The sequence below is a fragment of the Cherax quadricarinatus genome, chromosome 77 (assembly GCF_038502225.1).
Source record: "Cherax quadricarinatus isolate ZL_2023a chromosome 77, ASM3850222v1, whole genome shotgun sequence".
Lineage (NCBI taxonomy): Eukaryota > Metazoa > Arthropoda > Malacostraca > Decapoda > Parastacidae > Cherax > Cherax quadricarinatus.
The window spans coordinates 18,386,363-18,408,490 of NC_091368.1; the positions used below are offsets into that span (position 1 = coordinate 18,386,363).

Here is a 22,128-nt window from a genome sequence, read left to right on the forward strand (position 1 = left end):
GAATGATGTTTTTGGAGTATTTCAGTGTTGTTTGGAAATGTATAAAGGTATTTTTTGTGAGTATTCAAATGATTTATGAGAGTGTTTTGAAGATGTTCAAAGTAAAAGTGCGTATTTAACTTCGTAATATGTAAAATTGTGAGTAGTGAATTTAACGAAAGTGGATGTAAGCGATGTGGTGACTTTCTGATGCATGTGTCCCCTTATTAACTTTAATGAACTAAAAGGGTTAAAACGAGAAAAATTGGGGGTTATGAGTGAAAATTGTGAGGTGTTGGTTGGAGTGTGAGGGTTCGGGAGGGTGGGGAGGAGGTTACTTCGTGGGGGGAGTGACCTGAGATGAAATAGTTAAAAAATGTCTAGACTTGTGTTGTAAAGAAATTGTGAGTATTAACGAAAAAATGTGCCTTTCTGATGTACTGTGTCCCCTTATTAACTAAAAGGGTAGACAAGATTCAGCCTGTGTGCGCGTGACGTCACTGACATAGGGGGCGACCTGATTCAACCTGTGTGCGCGGTCCTTTTTAGTTCATTTAACTTAATGGAGTTTTGAGACTCTATGACCGCGGGTTCAATCCCGGCCGGGGGTATGGTTTAATGAGAGGAATACTGACGTCACTGACCGCCGAGTAAACACCCTTCATTAGACCTGTAGTAAGCATGCCCCCATAGGAGGAGTCTATTTTGAATGCTTACCCCCAGAGGGGGGATTCCAAAAACTTTGATCCGAGGAATTTTGAAAACCCCATAGGGGGGAATCCAAAAAACTTGATCCAAGGAGATGGAGAATTTCGAAAACCCCATAGGGGGGAATCCAAAAACTTGTATTATAGAGAAATTTTTGGGGTTGGGGGGTGAAAGTGGGAGGGGGATCCGAGGAAGTGGAGACTTTGATATTGAGAAATTTTTTGGGGATGGGGGGTGAAAGGAGGGGTACCCAAAAAAACCTTGATCCAAGAAGATGGAGAATTTCGAAAACCCCATAGGGGGGAATCCAAAAAACTTGTATTATCGAGAAATTTTTGGGGTTGGGGGGTGGGTGAAAGTGGGAGGGGGATCCGAGGAGATGGAGACTTTGATTTCGAGAAATTTTGGGATGGGGGTGAAAGTGAGAGGGGGATCCGAGGAAGTGGAGACTTTGATATTGAGAACCCCATAGGGGGGGGGGAGTATCCAAAACTTGTATTATCGAGAAAATTTGGGGATGGGGGGTGAAAGGAGGGGTACCCAAAAAAACTTGATCCGAGGAATTGGAGAATTTCGAAAACCCCATAGGGGGGAACCTTAAAAACTTGATCCGAGGAGATGGAGAGCACAAGAAAATGAAATTCAAAAAAAATTCGAAACCCCATAGGGGAGAATCCAAAAACCTTGATCCAAGGAGATCATAAGAAAAAAAAATTCGAGGCGCGGGGGCGATCCGGATGACGCTGCAGAAGGCGCAGCAGAAGGCGCGGGCGGGCGCGCGGGCGCGCGGGCGGGCGCGCGGGCGGGGGGTCGCGACGGGCGCGGGGCGGGCGCGCGGCGCGACGGCGGGGTGGCGAAGGGGGGCTCGTGGGTGGGGGTATTGGTTGGGGTGGGTCAAGGGTGAGGTAGTCTCGAGGGCGAGGTCATGGTCAAAACCGGAAGTAACACCTAGGTGTGAAAAGGTGACCCTCCAGCCGCTGGTCCTAGACCGGAAGTTCCTCGCTCTGTAGAAGGCCTAAACCGGAAGTTCCTCGCTCCGTGGAAAGCCTAAACCGGAAGTTCCTTGCTCTGTAGAAAACTTCACTACTTATATATATATATATATATATATATATATATATATATATATGTATATATATATATATATATATATATATATATATATATATATATATATGTCGCGCCGAAGATGTAAAACTGGTCAATTAGCAAGAACTCATTTAAAATTAAGTCCTTCCTAAAATTTTCTCTTATACGTTTAAGGATATATTTTTTTCATTAACGTTGATGTAAAAATTTATAATTTTGCACCAAAAGGAACTTAGAAAACTTACCTAACCTTATTATAACAAGAACAATTTATTTTAGCCTAACCCAACTAAATATATTTTAGATTTGGTTATAGTAATTTAATACTAAACAAACGCATTGAAATATATTTTTTTCGTTAGGTTCAAAATTATTTTGGCGAAATTATTGCATACACAAATTTTCACTTGTCCTATATGGCAAGATGAGCGTTTCTGTTTAAGCCAAGATCGCAAGTTCTGCCTATTCGGCACGACATATATATATATATATATATATATATATATATATATATATATATATATATATATATATATATATATATATATATATATATATATATTTCGTGCCGAATAGGCAGAACTTGCGATCTTGGCTTAAATAGCAGCGCTCATCTTGCCATATAGGACAAGTGAAAATTTGTGTATGCAATAATTTCGCCAAAATCATTCTGAACCTAACGAAAAAAAATATATTTCACTGTGTTTGTTTAGTATTAAATTACTGTAAACAAATCTAAAATATATTTAGTTGGGTTAGGCTAAAATAAATTGTTCTTGTTATAATAAGGTTAGGTAAGTTTTCTAAGTTCCTTTTGGTGGAAAATTATAAATTTTTACATCAACGTTAATGAAAAAAATATATCCTTAAACGTATAAGAGAAAATTTTAGGAAGGACTTAATTTTAAATGAGTTCTTGCTAATTGACCAGTTTTACATCTTCGGCACGACATATATATATATATATATATATATATATATATATATATATATATATATATATATATATATATATATATATATATATATATATATGTCGTGCCGAATAGGCAGAACTTGCTATTTTGGCTTAAATAGCAACGCTCATCTTGCTATATAGGACAAGTGAAAATTTGTGTATGCAATAATTTCGCAGAAATCGTTCTGAACCTAACGAAAAAAATATATTTCATTGTGTTTGTTTAGTTAAATTACTGTAAAAGTATTTAAAATATATTTATTTGGGTAGGCTAAAATAAATTGCACTCGTTATAATAAGGTTAGGTAAGTTTTCTAAGATTCTTTTGGTGCAAAATTAAAATTTTTTTCATTAACATTAATGAAAAAAATATATCTTTAAACATATGAGATAAAATTTTTAGAAAGGACTTAATTTTAAATGAGTTCTTGCTAATTTACCAGTTTTACATATTCGGCACGACATATATATATATATATATATATATATATATATATATATATATATATATATATATATATATGCAAAACAACCACTCTGAAAGAATAGAGAAATTCCAAGCGCTTTCGTGACTACTCACATTATCAAGGAACTTGGAATTTCTCTATTCTTTCAGAGTGGTTGTTTTGCATATTTTGAAATCACCTGTTTGCTATGATCTTAATGCATATATATATATATATATATATATATATATATATATATATATATATATATATATATATATATACATATATATATATATATATATATATATATATATATATATATATATATATATATATATATATATATATATATATATGTGCAATAAGATCACAGTAAACAGGTGATAGGGTCAAACTGTTTTCTCATCAATGTTTTTGAGAGCTTTACGAATTTGTAGTCCTGAGTTCATAGATGAGGAAATATCCAAAATTTATGAAATAGGTAATGATTTAAAATACCCAAGAAATGTAATTGATAAATCTTTTAAAGTTGCTAGAAATACTTTTTACAATCCAAAAAGGGACAACCAGCCTTATTCAACTAAAAATATGTTGGTTCTCCCTTACCATGAAAACTTGGTTGATATGCCTTCTCTTCTTAAGACTTTTAATATTAAAGTTGTATTCAAAAATCTTGATACAGTAAAAAAAACTTTTGATAAAGAATTCCCCCCAAAATGCTGATGGATGTGTCTATAAGATTCCTTGTAAAATTTGCGATAAAGTTTATTACGGTCAAACTGGTAAAAATCTCGAACTAAAATTAAAACAACAAATATAGCATTAGAACTGGATAAGATTCCAATGCTCTATTTATTCATGTAAGAGATTTTAACCATCCAATTGATTTTCAAAAAGTTGAGAAAGTAGTATCAAGCAAGTCCATGGTGGACAGGAATATAATTGAATCTTGATTCATAAAAAGCAGTTTTGACAATAATATGAACATTTCCTTTGGTTTATGTAAATTAGATCCATTTATAATTAATAGAATTTGGGAAGAATTTAATAATACACTGGACAAATAATAATTTTTAAATTTTCTTGGGTAGAATAGTTTGTGGGTGAGTTGTGCAAAGGACCTATCCAAGTTGGGTCGGCGCGCGTCAGGTGTTTAACCGTTGTGGGATCTGATAGTGAGGTGCTGGCCAGACCCCTTATATAGCTTCCTTGGCTGCTTTACTTTCATAGTTCCTTGATAATGTGAGTAGTCACGATAGCGCTTGGAATTTCTCTATTCTTTCAGAGTGGTTGTTTTGCATATATATATATATATATATATATATATATATATATATATATATATATATATATATATATATATATATATATATATACCTTACAGGATGCTGATGTGTATAAAGCTGCTATGTCATTTCCTCGGGGCTCAGTAGGAGGTTTCACCGGTTTAAGACCTCAACACTTAAAACAAATACTCAGTCCAGCACTTGGTGAGGTTTCAGAGAGGGTGCTGTCTGAACTCACCAAATTTTCCAACCTGTGCCTGTCTGGCAGTGTCCCAGAGGCCATCAGACCCCTTTTCTTTGGTGGCTCATTGTGTGCCCTCAGGAAAAAGGATGGCGGAATCAGGTCCATTGCAGTGGGTAACACCCTTCGGCGACTAGTCGCCAAGGCTGCAGTAAGAAGGCTGAGTCAAGAGGCTGCTGCAATGTTGAAACCAACTCAGCTCGGTTTCGGCGTTCAACAGGGCTGTGAAGCAGCTGCCCACTCAGCACGAGTATATATCAAAAACATGTTCGATGAGAAAGCCTTGGTCAAATTAGACTTTGCCAACGCTTTCAACTCAGTCAAAAGGGATGCTGCTCTCCAAGCAGTTTATAGAAACTTCCCTTCCCTTTATCCCTTCATAGAATCGTGTTATAGTGTGACTTCTAAACTATTGTTTGGGAACCATGAAATTGACTCATATGAGAGCGAGCAACAGGGGGACCCTTTCGCCCCCCTTCTATTCTGTTTGGTCATCAAAGAAGTCACAGAAGCACTCTTCAGCGAGCTCAATATCTGGTTCCTGGATGATGGTACCCTAACTGGCACAACAGAATCTCTCCTAGAGGACATCAGTAAAATTAAAGACATGGGAGAAAGCCTGGGCCTATCTTTAAACCCCACCAAATGTGAAACAGTTTCTACCAATCGACAGATGATCCAGAATATTAGCGCCGTTTTACCAGGAGCACGAGCCATTTATCCAGCCAATAGCACTCTTCTTGGTGCTCCTCTTGGGTCAAATACCATTGATCTGATCCTAGAAAAAAACTCTTAGACCTCTGGACGATGGAAAGCAGGATGAAAGACATTGACACACATGATGCCTTCTACCTACTCACCAGGTGTCTGTCAATCCCAAAACTCGCCTACTTTCTGAGATGCTCCCCAGCCTTGAGCAGTCCAAAACTCAAGGAATATGACTCTATCCTTAAGACCATGCTAGAGTGTGTATTGAATCTTTCCCTTGAAGATGGACAGTGGTTGCAAGCCTCACTTCCGGTCAGGCTTGGGGGCTGGGAGAACGCAGATTCTCCCAGATTGCTCTACCTACTTTCCTATCCTCTTCCATAGCATCAAACGAGTTGATAAGACAAATTTTTCCTGATAACCTCAGTGACTCAGCAGGAATACAGGACCCTAGCTATGCCAGTGCCATCACTGAATGGGGGACTCTTGCTGCTCCAGCACCAATCCCTAGTGCAGCACTGGCTCACAAACACACAAGCTGGGATGGCCCGATTGCTGAAAAGGTGCTTGCCAACATGTTCAGGGCGGCAACATCAGATAGGGAGACTGCCCGTCTCCAGGCTGTGAGTGCACCTCACTCCGAGGACTTCCTCCAAACAGTTCCCATATCGGCAATGGGAATGCGACTCGACCCTAAGACCCTCCGTTTTGCAGTGGCTCTGCGCCTTGCTGCCCCAATTCACACAGAATATACGTGTATTTGCGGCGAAGCGCAAACAGACCAATACGGTCTACATGGTCTTAACTGTTCCGAAACTAAGTGCTGGCAAGCAAGACACAATGAGGTCAACGACATCATAAAGAGAACCCTTGCTACAGCTGGATGCCCAGTCGAGAGGGAGCCCCAATCACTAGCAGCCAACAATACCCACAACCCAGCAAAGCGCCCCGACGGGATCACCATCTATCCTTGGAAGAATGGCAAGCTCTTAGCATGGGACTGTGAGGGAAAAGTTCAATAGATAGGAGTAGAGAGGGAATATGTATATATATATATATATATATATATATATATATATATATATATATATATATATATATATATATATATATATATTAACAATTTCATTGCCGGCTACTCGTTAAGGTAGGGTCAGTCTAGCTCCCGATATTCCCGCCTTTTCTCCCCCAACCCCTAAATTGATAGTTTCTCTGCAGGCTACTAGTTAAGGTAGGGTAAGTCAAGCTTCCATTTTTCCCGCCTTTTCTTCCCCTCCCTGAAAGTGATAGTTTGACTGCCGGCTGCTTGTTAAGGTAGGGTCAGTCTAGCTCCCGCTATCCCTTCCCCTCCCTCTCCCCCCCCGAAAGGTGACGTGTGGGGCTCTGGTTAAACAGTAAATCACTAGACTCACAGCTCCCAACTCTACTCTTGGATGTCACAGAGGGTCACCTGGCAATCAACGAGTAGAACAGGAGAAGGACTAAAGTCCAGAGACTTCTCCATTTTGTATTGAACTACCTGTGCACCTGTAGGAAATTGCAGGACGTAACTCCACAGCATTGCAGCGGTAAAGAACCTGCTTTCCTGTCATCGGGATATTATACTCACGGCAATAATCTGTGAAGATCTAGCCAGTGGTGGTCACCAACACCTGCGACCCCCCCCCCCCATCATCAGCAACGGCTACGATTTCAACAACAGTGTCACCAACACCAGACACCCACGTTTTATATACATTTAAATTAGCGTTGAATTCAGTTATCATTTATATTTTTCATTTTTCATTTTCTTTAATGTAGGATTAATATTTCATATTTAAGTGTTTTACATTTTATATTTTCTATATAATAAAGTGTTTATGTTTGTCTGTTATTATTTCTTTTTCTATTCACTAATTTTCCTGAGGAGGAGCCAGCCTGAGTAATACTGACTCAAGTTGTTACAGGGCTGAGTAAGCCTTCACAAGTGGCGACCTTGCCAGGATACAACTCTACTGAATCAAGATTCAACTCCATCTCGAATCTACCATTGGAGCTTCAACGCCGCATACCACAGACGGTTACCACCAGCCATGAGTAATCATTCTCTATGGTAGGACTACAGTACAGATATTTGAAAGATTTGGTGATTGTTATAGTCTCAATTTATTGTAAGTCAAGTCAGGCAGGATATAATATTTAATTCTGCCACCTAATTGTATGTGAGCTTGAAACACTTTGGAGGATTAGACTCTAGGGACCCGAGATTTTCCAGTGACAACTTGTTTCATTGAGCTCTTCATTATATCAAGGGAACTGTCATAGGGCACTCTTCGAGTCGTCAGTGGTCAGTCGTCACGTGAGGTCACAGACCCTGAGCTGCTTTGGGGATTAGTGTGGACGGTTACAAAGCATGGCTTGCTTCTGCAGTGTTTTAAAAATTGAGGTTGGAGAGTTGAAGGAGGAGGTCTTGCTTCTCCAGGAGGAGATTAGGAGGCTGAAGGTCCACCTCAATGGGTCTGGGAGAGAGTGTGAGGTGGCTGGAGTTGTGGGGAATGAGGCTTCTAGCAGTGAGGTGCAGTCTGTCTCTCGCTGTGAGGAGGCTGTAGTGGGGGAGGTAGCAACGGCTACCAGCAGTGAGGTGCAGTCCAGCACCTGCTACAAGTTGCGAGTGGTTCACAGTAATGGAAGGCGCATCAGAGTAAGGAAAGTTAAGAGTGAAGATCTGAAGGTAGGAAATCGCTTCTCTGTTCTTCAGGATGAATGTACTTCAGTGGCCAGTGAAGGTAAGGGTACTACTGCCCCTGCTAATGGAGGTAAGCGCATTCTTGTGGTTGGTGACTCTCAGGTAAGATATATTGACCGTGCTTTTTGTAATAGGAATAAGAAGATGAGAGATAGAGTGTGCTTCCCTGGAGCTGGTGTTGGGGACATTGTCAACAGGCTGGATAATATCATGTCAGGTAATGGGAACAAGCCCATTATCTGTCTCAGTGCTGGTGGAAATGATATTGGGAGGGGTAGGAGAGAAGAGCTGCTAGATAAGTACAGGTCAGCTATAGATTTCATTAAGTCTAAGGGAGGGATCCCAATCATATGTAGCATCTTGCCTAGAAGGGGAGTAGGAAATGAATGGTTGTCTAGGGCAATTGGTGTAAACTGCTGGCTAGACAGATACTGCAAGGAACTTGCAATCCCATTCATTGACAACTGGAACAACTTTTATGGCAAACATGTATGCAAGGGATGGGGTACATCTCTCTGGGGCTGGGGTGGTAGCACTTGCAGACTCGATTGAGAAGGCCATTGGTGAAATGCCTATGATTTTAAACTGATGGAAGATAGAGGTATGGGTGTGTGTGGGAAACAAGCAGGTTGCAACACTTGGGTTGGAAACAGTAAATGTATAAAAGGCATTCAGCATGAAGTTATAAATAAAGACAATAGATCAGGTCAGCAAACAAAGGGGGACAGCAGAGGGCAGCAAGGGACTAGCTCCCTTAAGGTTTACTATACTAATAGCAGGAGTGTAAGAAATAAGATAGATGAGCTAAGATTAATTGCAAGTGCAGGAAACATAGATATTATTGCTATAACAGAGACCTGGCTCAATCTGAAAGATAGAGAGATGCCCTCTGAATGTCACATACAAGGCTATAAATTATTCCACACTGACAGGGTCAACAGGAAAGGTGGTGGAGTAGCGATGTATGTCAGAGACAATTTAAATTGTTGTGTTAGACAAGATATTAAATTAGAAGCGTCAGCCACTGAATCTGTTTGGTTACAGCTTCTCGAGGGCCGAGAAAAACTAATTTTGGGTGTGATTTACAGGGCCCCAAATCTTGATAGGGAGTGCAGTAAACTTCTATGGGACGAAATTCGTAAGGCATCTACATACGAAAATGTTATGCTAATGGGAGATTTCAACTATAGACAGATTGACTGGAGCAATTTGACAGGAAATTTAGAGTCAGGTGACTTTCTTGATACGATCCAGGATTGTTTTTTAAAACAGTTTGTGACAGAGCCAACTAGGGGAAATAACCTCCTTGACTTGGTTCTTGCCAGTAGGGAAACACTAATTAATAATCTTGAGGTTAATGATGAGCTTGGGGAAAGTGATCACAAATCACTCAGTTTTAATATATCATGGAATTCCCCTAATAATGGCAATCAAGTCTCCGTCCCTGACTTTCGCTTGGCTGATTTCATAGGACTGAAAAATTACTTAGGTGGGCTGAACTGGAATGACCTGACTAAGGGTCAGGTAGGTGGTGATGGTTGCCGATATGATGCTTTCCAGGGCATAGTTCTAGCTGCTCAGTCAAATTATGTTCCAAATAGGGAAATCAGATCAAACAAAAATGATCCTAAATGGATGAACAATAGATTAAAATATCTGATTGGTCAAAAGATATGCATATATAGGCAAATCAAAAGAGGAGAGGGGCAATTGAGAAATCGATATATTCAGTTAAAGAGAGAAATAAAAAAGGGAATTAGAAAAGCAAAAAGAGATTATGAGGTTAAAGTTGCAAGAGAATCGAAGACTAACCCAAAAGGATTCTTTCAGGTATACAGAAGTAAGATCAGGGACAAGATAGGCCCACTCAAAAGTTCCTCGGGTCAGCTCACTGACAGTGATAAGGAAATGTGTAGAATTTTTAACACATACTTCCTCTCAGTTTTTACACAGGAGGATACCAGCGATATTCCAGTAATGATAAATTATGTAGAACAGGACGATAATAAACTGTGCACTATTAGGGTCACAAGTGACATTGTCCTTAGGCAAATAGATAAATTAAAACCTAACAAATCCCCAGGCCCTGATGAACTGTATGCAAGGGTTCTAAAGGAATGTAAAGAGGAGCTTAGCACACCTTTGGCTAATCTTTTCAACATATCACTACAAACTGGCATGGTGCCAGATAAGTGGAAAATGGCAAATGTGATACCTATTTTCAAAACAGGTGACAGGTCCTTAGCTTCGAACTATAGACCAATAAGCCTAACCTCCATAGTGGGAAAATTTATGGAATCAATAATTGCCGAGGCAGTTCGTAGCCACCTTGAAAAGCACAAATTAATCAACGAATCTCAGCATGGTTTTACAAAGGGGCGTTCCTGCCTTACGCATTTATTAACTTTTTTCACTAAGGTATTTGAGGAGGTAGATCATGGTAATGAATATGATATTGTGTATATGGACTTCAGTAAGGCTTTTGACAGGGTCCCACATCAGAGACTATTGAGGAAAATTAAAGCACATGGAATAGGAGGAGAAATTTTTTCCTGGATAGAGGCATGGTTGACAAATAGGCAGCAGAGAGTTTGCATAAATGGGGAGAAATCAGATTGGGGAAGCGTCACGAGCGGTGTTCCACAGGGGTCAGTGTTGGGCCCCCTGCTGTTCACAATCTACATAAACGACATAGATGAGGGCATAAAGAGCGACATCGGCAAGTTTGCCGATGACACCAAAATAGGACGTCGAATTCATTCTGACGAGGACATTCGAGCACTCCAGGAAGATTTGAATAGACTGATGCAGTGGTCGGAGAAGTGGCAGATGCAGTTTAATATAGACAAATGCAAAGTTCTAAATGTTGGACAGGACAATAACCATGCCACATATAAACTAAATAATGTAGATCTTAATATTACGGATTGCGAAAAAGATTTAGGAGTTCTGGTTAGCAGTAATCTGAAACCAGGACAACAGTGCATAAGTGTTCGCAATAAAGCTAATAGAATCCTTGGCTTCATATCAAGAAGCATAAATAATAGGAGTCCTCAGGTTGTTCTTCAACTCTATACATCCTTGGTTAGGCCTCATTTAGATTATGCTGCACAGTTTTGGTCACCGTATTACAGAATGGATATAAATTCTCTGGAAAATGTACAAAGGAGGATGACAAAGTTGATCCCATGTATCAGAAACCTTCCCTATGAGGATAGACTAAGGGCCCTGAATCTGCACTCTCTAGAAAGACGTAGAATTAGGGGGGATATGATAGAGGTGTATAAATGGAAGACAGGAATAAATAAAGGGGATGTAAATAGTGTTCTGAAAATATCTAGCCTAGACTGGACTCGCAGCAATGGTTTTAAGTTGGAAAAATTCAGATTCAGGAAGGATATAGGAAAGTACTGGTTTGGTAATAGAGTTGTGGATGAGTGGAACAAACTCCTAAGTACCGTTATAGAGGCCAGAACGTTGTGTAGCTTTAAAAATAGGTTGGATAAATACATGAGTAGATGTGGGTGGGTGTGAGTTAGACCTGATAGCTTGTGCTACCAGGTCGGTTGCCGTGTTCCTCCCTTAAGTCAATGTGACCTGACCTGACTTGGTTGGGTGCATTGGCTTAAGCCGGTAGGAGACTTGGACCTGCCTCGCATGGGCCAGTAGGCCTTCTGCAGTGTTCCTTCGTTCTTATGTTCTTACTTACTGTTTGCTCGGAGCCGGCATAGAACCCTTCGTTTTCGATAATACAAGTTGTTTAATTGAAGCAGGGATCGAGCCCTCTGGTTTATTTACAGTTTGAGCGGAGCTGGAATTGAACCCTACATTTTCTTTAATACCCGATTCATTTCCCCTGATAATTTAAGTTATTCTTGCAAGCATGGAGGAATATCTGTTTTGGATGAATGCTGGAAGTAAGTTAGGAATAACAGGGAAAAATTTAGAATCTTTCATTAGAGCTAAGATCCAGGAAAGACTTAAACGAGAGAGAATTGAGAGAGAAGACAGACAGCTAGAAAGGGAAAGAGAAGAGAATAAGGAGAGAGAGAGAGAATTGAGAGAGAAATCCGAGAAAGACAGAAAGAGAACGAGAAGACCAAAAAGAGCGTGATAGACTTGATCGTGAGGAAAGAGCTAGGGAACGTGAGGAACAAGCTAAGATACGTGAGGAACAAGCTAAGATACGTGAGGAACAAGTTAAATTAAGAGAACTTGAGGAAAGAGCAAAGGATAGAGAAGTTGAGGAAAAAGCTAGAGAACATGAGTTAATAGAGAGAGAAAAGGATCGTGAGCTCGAAAAAGCTCGCCTTGAATTAGAGAATACAAAGTTAACTTTTACACAACAACAATTAGAGGAAGGAGTAATGGAACAACGTGCAGTCAGTGCACATATTCCAACACCTAATTTACCTCCCTTCACAGAGGGGGAAGACATAACTTCATACATTATCAGGTTTGAAAATACCGCTACCCTCTGTGAATGGCCTGCTGACACCTGGGCTACCAGGTTAGGAATGTTATTTTCTGGTACAGCCTTAAATATCTATGCAACTTTGTCACAGGATATCATATGTAATTATAACCTACTAAAGAAGGCAATCCTTAAAGCATATCAAAAAACCACTAATTCTTACAGGAAAGATTTCAGGTATGCCACCTTACAGCCTGGTCAGAACTTTCAGCAGTTACAGGTAACACTCTTTCGTTTGTTAGACTTTTGGATAGAGAGTTCAGGAATTGATCACAGTTATGAATCTCTTAGACACTTCATGGTTGCTGACCAGTTCCTGACAGCTCTTCCCCATCAGATACGAACATTCATCAGAGAACATAACCTGATTAAAGCTGAGGAAGTTGCTGAGGCTGCTGACCTGTATACTGAGGCTCACAATTTCTATAAAGACCTAAAGGGATCGAACCCTAAGGGCAAGGGTTCATCAAACCTTAAGAAATCAAAGCCTCTAGTGGAAAGTAAAATGACTTCTTTTATTCCTGTTTGTCATTTGTGTGGTGTTAATCGACATACACGTCCAGATTGTCCTTCTAAGAAGGTCCAAAAAGTTGGAAGATGTTTTAAAGACTGTAATGACCAAGCACCCTTCTGTTCAGGAACAGATAATGGACTTAATGTATCTACCATTTTACGAGACACTGGATGCACATGTATAGTCATTTCTGATAAGCTGTTCCCTAACTTTAAAGAAACTCATTCCTCTGCTATACTTTCAGACTACTTGGGCCGTACGGACACTTTTCCTACCATCCGTTGTTACATTAGGTCTAAATGGTTCACAGGTTGGTCTGAAGCCGTACTAGCTCCCATCACTTTTTGCTCCGTACTAATAGGTAATGTAAAAGGTGCCATTCTTCCTTCTGAGCTTGACCTGTCAGCACCAAAGATGGACACAAGTGTTTCAGATCCTCTTCCTGTAGAGTCAGAGAAGCCCCTCGAAAGTTCAGGTGAGACAATGTCTCGCGAGATTCATGTGGGATTAAAAACCAGTGATGCTTCTCTCGAAAGAGAGGTAGTAGGATCACCGGTTCACTTGTTAGATGAAAGTGAAGATATCACCTCCGATACCATAAATGTCTTGACTAGGGCTCAGACCAAAGCCCAGGCTTCTCCTACTGTCCATCCTTTGATTTTCCCTGACTTTAAGCCTTTAGATATATCGAAGGACTCCTTTGTCAATTTACATTGTAATTGCCCTTCTCTTCAGAATTGCCATAATGCCGCTAAACAAAATCAAGTGATCCAAAGGAAAAACTTTTCATATAAATTTTAATATATAAAAGGTATCTTGTACAAGTCAGTATTCAAATTAAATTCAAATGAGATAGACTATTCCATCTTAGTTGTTCCAAGTCAATGCAGAGAGACTGTTCTTAAAATGGCTCATGACCTGCCAGTGGCCGGACATTTCTCGCATCGTAAAACTTTAAATAAAATTAGGGAAACCTATTTTTGGCCAAAAATGTCCTCAGATATCACTACCTATTATAGATCGTGTAAAGTTTGCCAACTGTCATCCTCCCGAGGTTCCAGGCGAGTACCTATGGTCAAAATGCCTATCTTTAAGGTACCGTTTGAAAGAGTAGCTATTGACATCGTTGGTCCTTTATCTCCACTTTCATCTGGGGGACATAGATTTATATTAACATTAGTTGATTATGCTTCGAGTTTCCCTGAAGCCATACCCTTAAAGACCATAACTACTACAGAGGTGGCTGAAGCCCTTTTGTCCATCTTCTCCAGAGTGGGCATCCCTAGAGAAATTTTGTCTGACCGTGGGACACAATTCACATCTGACTTAATGCAACATCTATACCAACTTCTGGGAGTGAAGCCTCTCTTCACAACACCCTATCATCCTAGCTGTAATGGGAGGATTGAGCGCCAGCATTCGATTCTCAAATCCATTTTAAGGAAACTTTGCTCCCTTTAACCTAAGGAGTGGCATCGTTACCTACCCTGTGCTTTGTTTGCCATGAGAGAAGTTCCCAGTGACTCATTTTGGTTTTCACCATTTGAACTTCTCTATGGTAGACAGGCCAGAGGTCCACTGTCCATCCTTCATGACTTATGGACTAATGAGGAGGTAAATGCTGAGGTTCAGTCTTCTTACCAGTTTCTCCTTGACCTTAGATCCAAACTTGAGGAGACATCTGACATAGTTTCGAAGAACCTAAGCTTGTCAATGGACCAGTACAAAACCTATTTTGACTCCAAAAGTCAGAGGAGAAGTTTTAAAGTAGGAGATGAAGTTCTTTTACTTTTGCCTATCAAGTCAAATAAATTATTAGTAGCATGGAAAGGTCAATATAAAGTATTAAAAATTTGTGGGAAAGTTGACTACCTCATAGAAGTCAAATGGGAAACCTAAGCATTATCATATCAACATCCTTAAGAAATATTACCGAAGAAATTCGGTTAACTGCCTTAACAACTTTGACTTAGTTTTTCCACACGAACTTGATAAGACAACTGAAGAATGTAAAGTGTGCGTAATTGACACCTCTAACTTAGACTATGATGAAGAACTACATGACTTGGTGACTCTTGACCACTCGGATGCTACCAACATTAATATTAATGAATCTTTGAATGACCATAAGAGACATGAACTACTTCAATGTGTAAGTAACTTTTCAGACGTCTTTACTGATATTCCAGGTGTTACCTCCACGGTAGTCCATAAGATTGACTTATTGACGGACAATCCTATCAAACGAAAATTATACCCAGTTCCAGTTCACCTTAAGGATGCATTTGACCGAGAGGTAGACAAATTATTAAAAGTAAAGATCATTGAACCTTCAGTATCCTCATATTGTTCACCAGTAGTCATGGTTAAGAAGGATGATAATTCATATAGACTTGCTATTGACTTCAGAGGCCTTAATGCTATAACTCGGTGGGATGCTGAGCCTATGCCCTTAATAGATAGCGATCTACACAAATTTTATGACGCTTCCTTCTTTTCAGAGATTGATATTGGACAGGCATATCATCAAGTAATGTTAGATCCTTCTTCTAAGCAGTACACCGCTTTTCCTACACACCAAAGACTGATACAGTATAGAACTATGCCCTTCGGTTTGGTAACTGCCTGTGCTACCTACGTGAGACTGATGAGAAAGGTCTTGGGTAATATGCCAAATGTTTCAGTTTATTTTGATAACATTTACGTAATGACATTCACGTGGGGCGAACATATCCAAACATTAACATCAGTTTTGCGAAGGTTACGCTCGCATGGCCTCACTGCCAAGCCAAAGAAATGCTTCCTTGGGTATAACAAGATTAGATATCTTGGACTGATACTTTCTAATAACTCTCTGCAGCCTCTCCCCAGTAAGATCAAAACTTTATTAGAATTTAAATTCCCCAAAACCAAGAAACTCATGCGTAGCTTTCTTGGTTCTGTAAATTTTTATGCATGGTTTATCCCGAATCTTGCTGATCTTACAGGTATCTTGTCGGACTTCCTTAAAAAATCTGTGAAGGAACCTCTTGAACTTTCCGACGTAGCTCGGTAAAAGTTTAATGAGATTAAAAGTATCTTTTCGAAAGACCCTATACTTAAGATTCCAGATATTAATAAAACATTTTGTTTAAGAACTGATGCCTCCAATACTGGCTTAGGTGCGGTGCTACTACAATACCATGATGGTACTCCCTTCCCTGTATGCTTCCTAAGCCGGAAACTCCTTCCCGCAGAAACGAGATACTCCACAATAGAAAAGGAATGTTTGGCCCTTGCGTGGGGTATCTCCAAACTTAAATTTTATTTGCTGGGAAAAGAATTCATTTTAGAAACGGACCACAAACCTTTGATATACCTAGAAACTTTTAAGGGAACCAACAGTCGCCTCATGAGGTGGACATTGGCACTCCAGGCTTTTAAGTTCCATATTGTGTATATCAATGGTTCATCCAATTATTTCTCTGACTAGTTAAGTCGTGACAGTCAGTAGAAGATTTGTTGCCTTACGCGACTTCCACATGTTAGAACTTTTTCCTCGCCTATTCTTCTTATACTCCTTGACTATAAGTCTTGGTATGGGGGAGTGTGAGGGAAAAGTTCAATAGATAGGAGTAGAGAGGGAATATGTATATATATATATATATATTAACAATAATTTCATTGCCGGCTACTCGTTAAGGTAGGGTCAGTCTAGCTCCCGATATTCCCGCCTTTTCTCCCCCAACCCCTAAATTGATAGTTTGTCTGCCGGCTACTAGTTAAGGTAGGGTAAGTCAAGCTCCCGTTTTTCCCGCCTTTTCTCCCCCTCCCTGAAAGTGATAGTTTGACTGCCAGCTGCTTGTTAAGGTAGGGTCAGTCTAGCTCCCGCTATCCCTTCCTCTCCCCCTTCCCCCCCCCCCAAAGGTGACGTGTGGGGCTCTGGTTAAACAGTAAATCACTAGACTCACAGCTCCCAACTCTACTCTTGGATATCAGAGAGGGTCACCTGGCAATCAACGAGTAGAACAGGAGAAGGACTAACGTCCAGAGACTTCTCCATTTTGTATTGAACTACCTGTGCACCTGTAGGAAATTGCAGGACGTAACTCCACAGCCTTGCAGCGGTAAAGAACCTGCTTTCCTGTCATCGGGATATTATACTCACGGCAATAATCTGTGAAGATCTAGCCAGTGGTGATCAACACCTGAGACCCCCCCCCCCCATCATCAGCAACGGCTACGATTTCAACAACAGTGTCACCAACACCAGACACCCACGTTTTATATACATTTAAATTAGCATTGAATTCAATTATCATTTATATTTTTCATTTTTCATTTTCTTGAATGTAGGATTAATATTTCATATTTAAGTGTTTTACATTTTATATTTTCTATATAATAAAGTGTTTATGTTTGTCTGTTATTATTTCTTTTTCTATTCACTAATTTTCCTGAGGAGGAGCCAGCCTGAGTAATACTGACTCAAGTTGTTTCAGGGCTGAGTAAGCCTTCACAGGGACTATACCTGTGTGTCCACACTGGCTGACACCTACATCCATCACAGTGTTGGGCGACAGGGAGGAGCTGCTGACCACAGGGAGGAGTACAAGATCAGCAAGTACAGGGACATAAGCCAACAGTATCAATTTGTCCCAGTGGGATCAGAGACCTTGGGATCATGGGGAAAAAATTGCCACACGTTTCCTTAAAGAGTTGGGTTCCATACTCATCGACACCACGAGGGACCCAAGGACAGCCACTTTCATGTTCCAGCGCCTCAGCGTAGCCATCCACAGGGAAAATGCTTGCTGCATACTTGGCTCACGTCCGGCTTCGGAGGAGCTGGAGGAAATTCATGATCTTTAATACATTGTACCATTGTATTCATGTTTGTGTTCTCTGTAAATGTATTCTGTTTATTAATAAATGTTCACATAGAATATAAAACATAAGGGGTGGTAGAAGAAAATATTCAGACAGCTCCAGGGGAGAATCTTGAGTTTTCCCTGAGGTACCTTTATTGTCTTCTCTGAGGATGAGGGTCCCCATTCCAGCTATAGAGGTGGTACTTCCCTATATATTTATTTATGTATTATATATTATATATAATGTGTGTGTGCATGTACTCACCTAGTACTCACCTAGTGTGTGTATGTATGCGTGTGCGTGTGTGTATGCATATGCATGCGTGTGTGTGTTTATGCGTGTGTGTGTGTGAGTTTGAGTATACGTGTGTGTGCGTGTGTGTATGCGTGTGTACTCACCTAATTGCGGTTCCATGCTATGTCGTTTTCGTATTACCTGTACCTACTTATTTCTGGCTCTTCGGCTAATCTCTCTATTTTCCTGGATTCTTTGTCTTCTGTACATTTTCCTTTCTCGAGCATACTTAGTTTTTGCCTCCCTGCACCTTTGGGTGAACCAAGGGCTCGTTTTGGTTTTCTCATTATTTATGTTGCACTTGGGAACAAACCTCGTCTCTGCCTCATTGCATTTTGTTGTCACGCAGTCCATTATTTCGTCTACTCCTTTTCCTACCAAATCTTTTTCCTACTGAGCCTCTTGCAGGAAGTTCCTCATGCCTGTGTAGGGTCCCCCTTTTGTAGTCTTTATTTTCCAATCCTACTCCTGTTACCCTCTCCATTTGTAACTCTATTATGTATTCAAAGCGTACAATCACGTGATCACTAGCTCTGAAGGGGCCTTTCGTATGTGATGTCCTCGATGTCCGAACTACTCAAGGTTAATACGAGGTCCAGTCATGCTGGTTCATCCTCTCTCTCTGGCAGTGTCCCTAACATGTTGATACATGAGGTTTTCCATTACCACATCCATCATCATGGCTCTCCATGTTTTGGGAGCCCATTGTGACTGCATGTTTCCCAGTAAGTCTCCTTGTGATTGAAATCACTCATAACTAGTAACATCGCTCTACCCGTGTGAGCTCTTCTGGCCACCTCAGCTAGTATGTCCATCATTAATCTGTTGCTCTCTTCGTATTCTTTTCTTGGCTCCCTGCAGTTCTGTGGCAGGTTGTACATCACTGCAATTACCACCCTAGGTCCCCCAGACTGAACTGTTCATACTATAGTCCCTTTCGCCCATTCCATTCATTCCATCCATTTCCTCAAATCCCCATTAAAGAGCAGTGCTACTCCTCTCCCCCTTCTGCTACCTATATCTTTCCTTAAGAACTGATATCTTGGTGAGAAGATTGCATCAATGGTTCACCTGCGTCAACCATTGATGTTAAGCTACGTGGAATTTCTGCTTATAATACTAATCAATACTTCCCCCCCCCCCCCGAGTTCAAAAATCTACGTCAATAATAACATCTATTTTTTCAAGCATGAGCCAGAATATAGAAAAAAACATTAATTCAAATATTTCTTCAAAGAATAAATGTCTTTCGCCGAACTGCAACGTCGCTGTAAGTTTCTCTCTCCTTCGTATGTGCAGGTTATTTATGTATTGTTTCAGTCACGGTATTGTGATGTTTGTTCTTTAAATAATTTCTGTGTTTCAACAAGTGTTTCTGCAGGTTCATTCTGTGTTACAGCAAGTGTTACTGCAAGTTCATTCTGTGTTATAGCAAGTGTTTCTGCAGGTTCATTCTGTGTCACAGCAAGTGTTTCTGCAGGTTCATTCTGTGTTAAATCAAGTGTTTCTGCAGGTTCATTCTGTGTTACAACGAGTGTTTCTGCAGGTTCATTCTGTGTTACAAGTGTTCTGCAGGTTCATTCTGTGTTACAACAAGTGTTTCTGCAGGTTCACTCTGTGTTACAACAAGTGTTTCTGCAGGTTCATTCTGTGTTACAACAAATGTTTCTGCAGGTTCATTCTGTGTTACAACAAGTGTTTCTGCAGGTTCATTCTGTGTTACAACAAGTGTTTCTGCAGGTTCATTGTGTACTCTGCAGGTTGTTAAATCCGGCTTGCTATACAAGGTAGCAAACTTGGAGAGTAAGTCTCGCCTGTTGTATGTGAGCCAGGGAGAGTACAACACGCTGCTGGACTCAGTGGTGAGGCGAGGACATCATGTACTCTTTGACGTGGGCGTCACACTCAGGAACTTAATGGCTCAACACTACTCACGCACAGGTTTACTAATTTCATAGTATTTACTTTACAACAAAGTCAGGAATTAAATTGAAATTTCTACTGCTAATAATAACTTTTGATACTTATAGTATAAAAATATAATTAATAATTATAATTATTATTCAGTTTCGCAGCAAGTATATTTATAAAATATAACAAAATTCACGTTAGGGAGTATGGATCCATGGAATATATTAACATTTTAAATACTGGTCAGAACTGTTCTAATCTTGTTATCTGTTCCTAACACAACAGTATAATTAGATTACAATTATGGAATAATAAGTTGAGAGTAAATTGCACCTCTGTTGGACAGCTGCAGCATTAATAACCTTATTGTTAAATAATGAGTAAAACACATGTGTAACAGCTGAGTATCTCTATTGTTGAAACGTTTTTCCTACACAGTAGGCTTCTTTCGTATTATTACGAACCCAGGTGTTGACATGGCCAGCACACCTTGCCGTAATGCAATTACCACTTGGGAACAAGACAACTGAATTATATTTCCTTCACCATAACAAGCTGGAATTTACAGTATATTATAGCCTATGTACAGTATTTATATTATGTAGAATGAGGCAAAATAAGCATAAGACACAGAGAACCGTGAGCGACCAGCGGTGAAGGTAAGTCTGCCGGAACTGTTTTATGAGTGTACCACATCGCTTCACAGTTTTGGCTGGTTTCTTGTGTTTTGCTAGGTGAACCGAGGTACTGGTTTAACGACGGATCCCTTTTGATCGTTAAACCCTTGGCTCCTGGTAGTGAGGCATACCCTGAATAAAATATAACATTCTCTTAGCATGCCACAATTGTAGGCAGTAGTAGTGGCGAGGTAAATATGATGCAGTCAGTCCCTCAACGGGATCCCTCAGTAATAAATGATGAGTTGAAATTGTGTGGTGGGAAGGTAAGGACTTGTTTGTGAGCTTGTGTAGATATTCTTATATGAAGATGTTCTTAAAAATATCTGTTCTTTGTGTAGATGCTTCTATGTGTAGACGTTCTTGTGTGTAAATGTTCTTATCTATATTCTTAATATTCTTTGGCGTTGACTCCGTTATGTTTAAACTCTCTTATATGCAGATGTTATATGTAACCGATGCAGCATTATCACGCAAGTTAAACATTATACATTAACTAAAAGTATTTACGCCGCTTCATGATCAGAGAAGATTCCCTCCAGTAATGCATCATCTCGGCCACATGTACGTCAATACACTCGAAAGGAATAGTGCGAAATGCAGCATAACTTATGAAGTTTCAAATGAGTATTAAAATTTTCAAAGAAATCAGAAAAGGTATCCACTAGTTATCACACGGAAAATAGTTTCTGAATTTCTTCACCAAAAATGACAAGTTAGTCAATACAAAGTTCAAACATAATTCAAACCATCGACGAAAAAACTCCTCCTTTGGAGTCAAACTGAAAAGGCTTTCACTTGTTGTTTCAATAAAGTCAATATCTTATAATACAGCAGCACATTAAAGTCAATCAAAATGTATGAACAAATCATCAGCGTTCATGTGTTAAAGAAAATCGAAAGAGGAATTAATAAATTATCACATGAAAAACTATATTTAAATTATTCAAATTTCTTCCTTCAACTACACAAGCCATAAGTAATCCACAGTTTGCGCTTAGTAAGTCTGATCATCGTTTAAGGTATAAGTAATTAAATAGGTTTATAAATAAGTAATTATTGAGGCTTTGGGAATATTATATTAAAATTGTTCATAGTGGTCTTGATGGCACGAAAATATTATGGGGAAAAATATTGCATTACGTCGATTTACAGAAGTATAATCAGGCACTGTAATTTACATCTGATCAAATAAGATATTCGCTTGAAAGAATGAAAATGCACAATACAGTGGCTGAAACAATCAACAAACATCCCTCACTTA

At 39.7% G+C, this 22,128-nt stretch overlaps 1 protein-coding gene across 1 annotated transcript in view; it reads left to right on the top strand.

Annotated features, from left to right (window-relative positions):
• The window catches only part of LOC128702062 (probable glutamate receptor), an 83,806-nt gene that overhangs the window by 44,393 nt on the left and 17,285 nt on the right, over positions 1–22,128 (top strand). Inside the window, exon 7 of the mRNA XM_070101510.1 lies at positions 20,037–20,217. Coding sequence (XP_069957611.1) covers positions 20,037–20,217 — 181 coding nt within the window. The remainder of the gene's footprint in view (positions 1–20,036; positions 20,218–22,128) is intronic.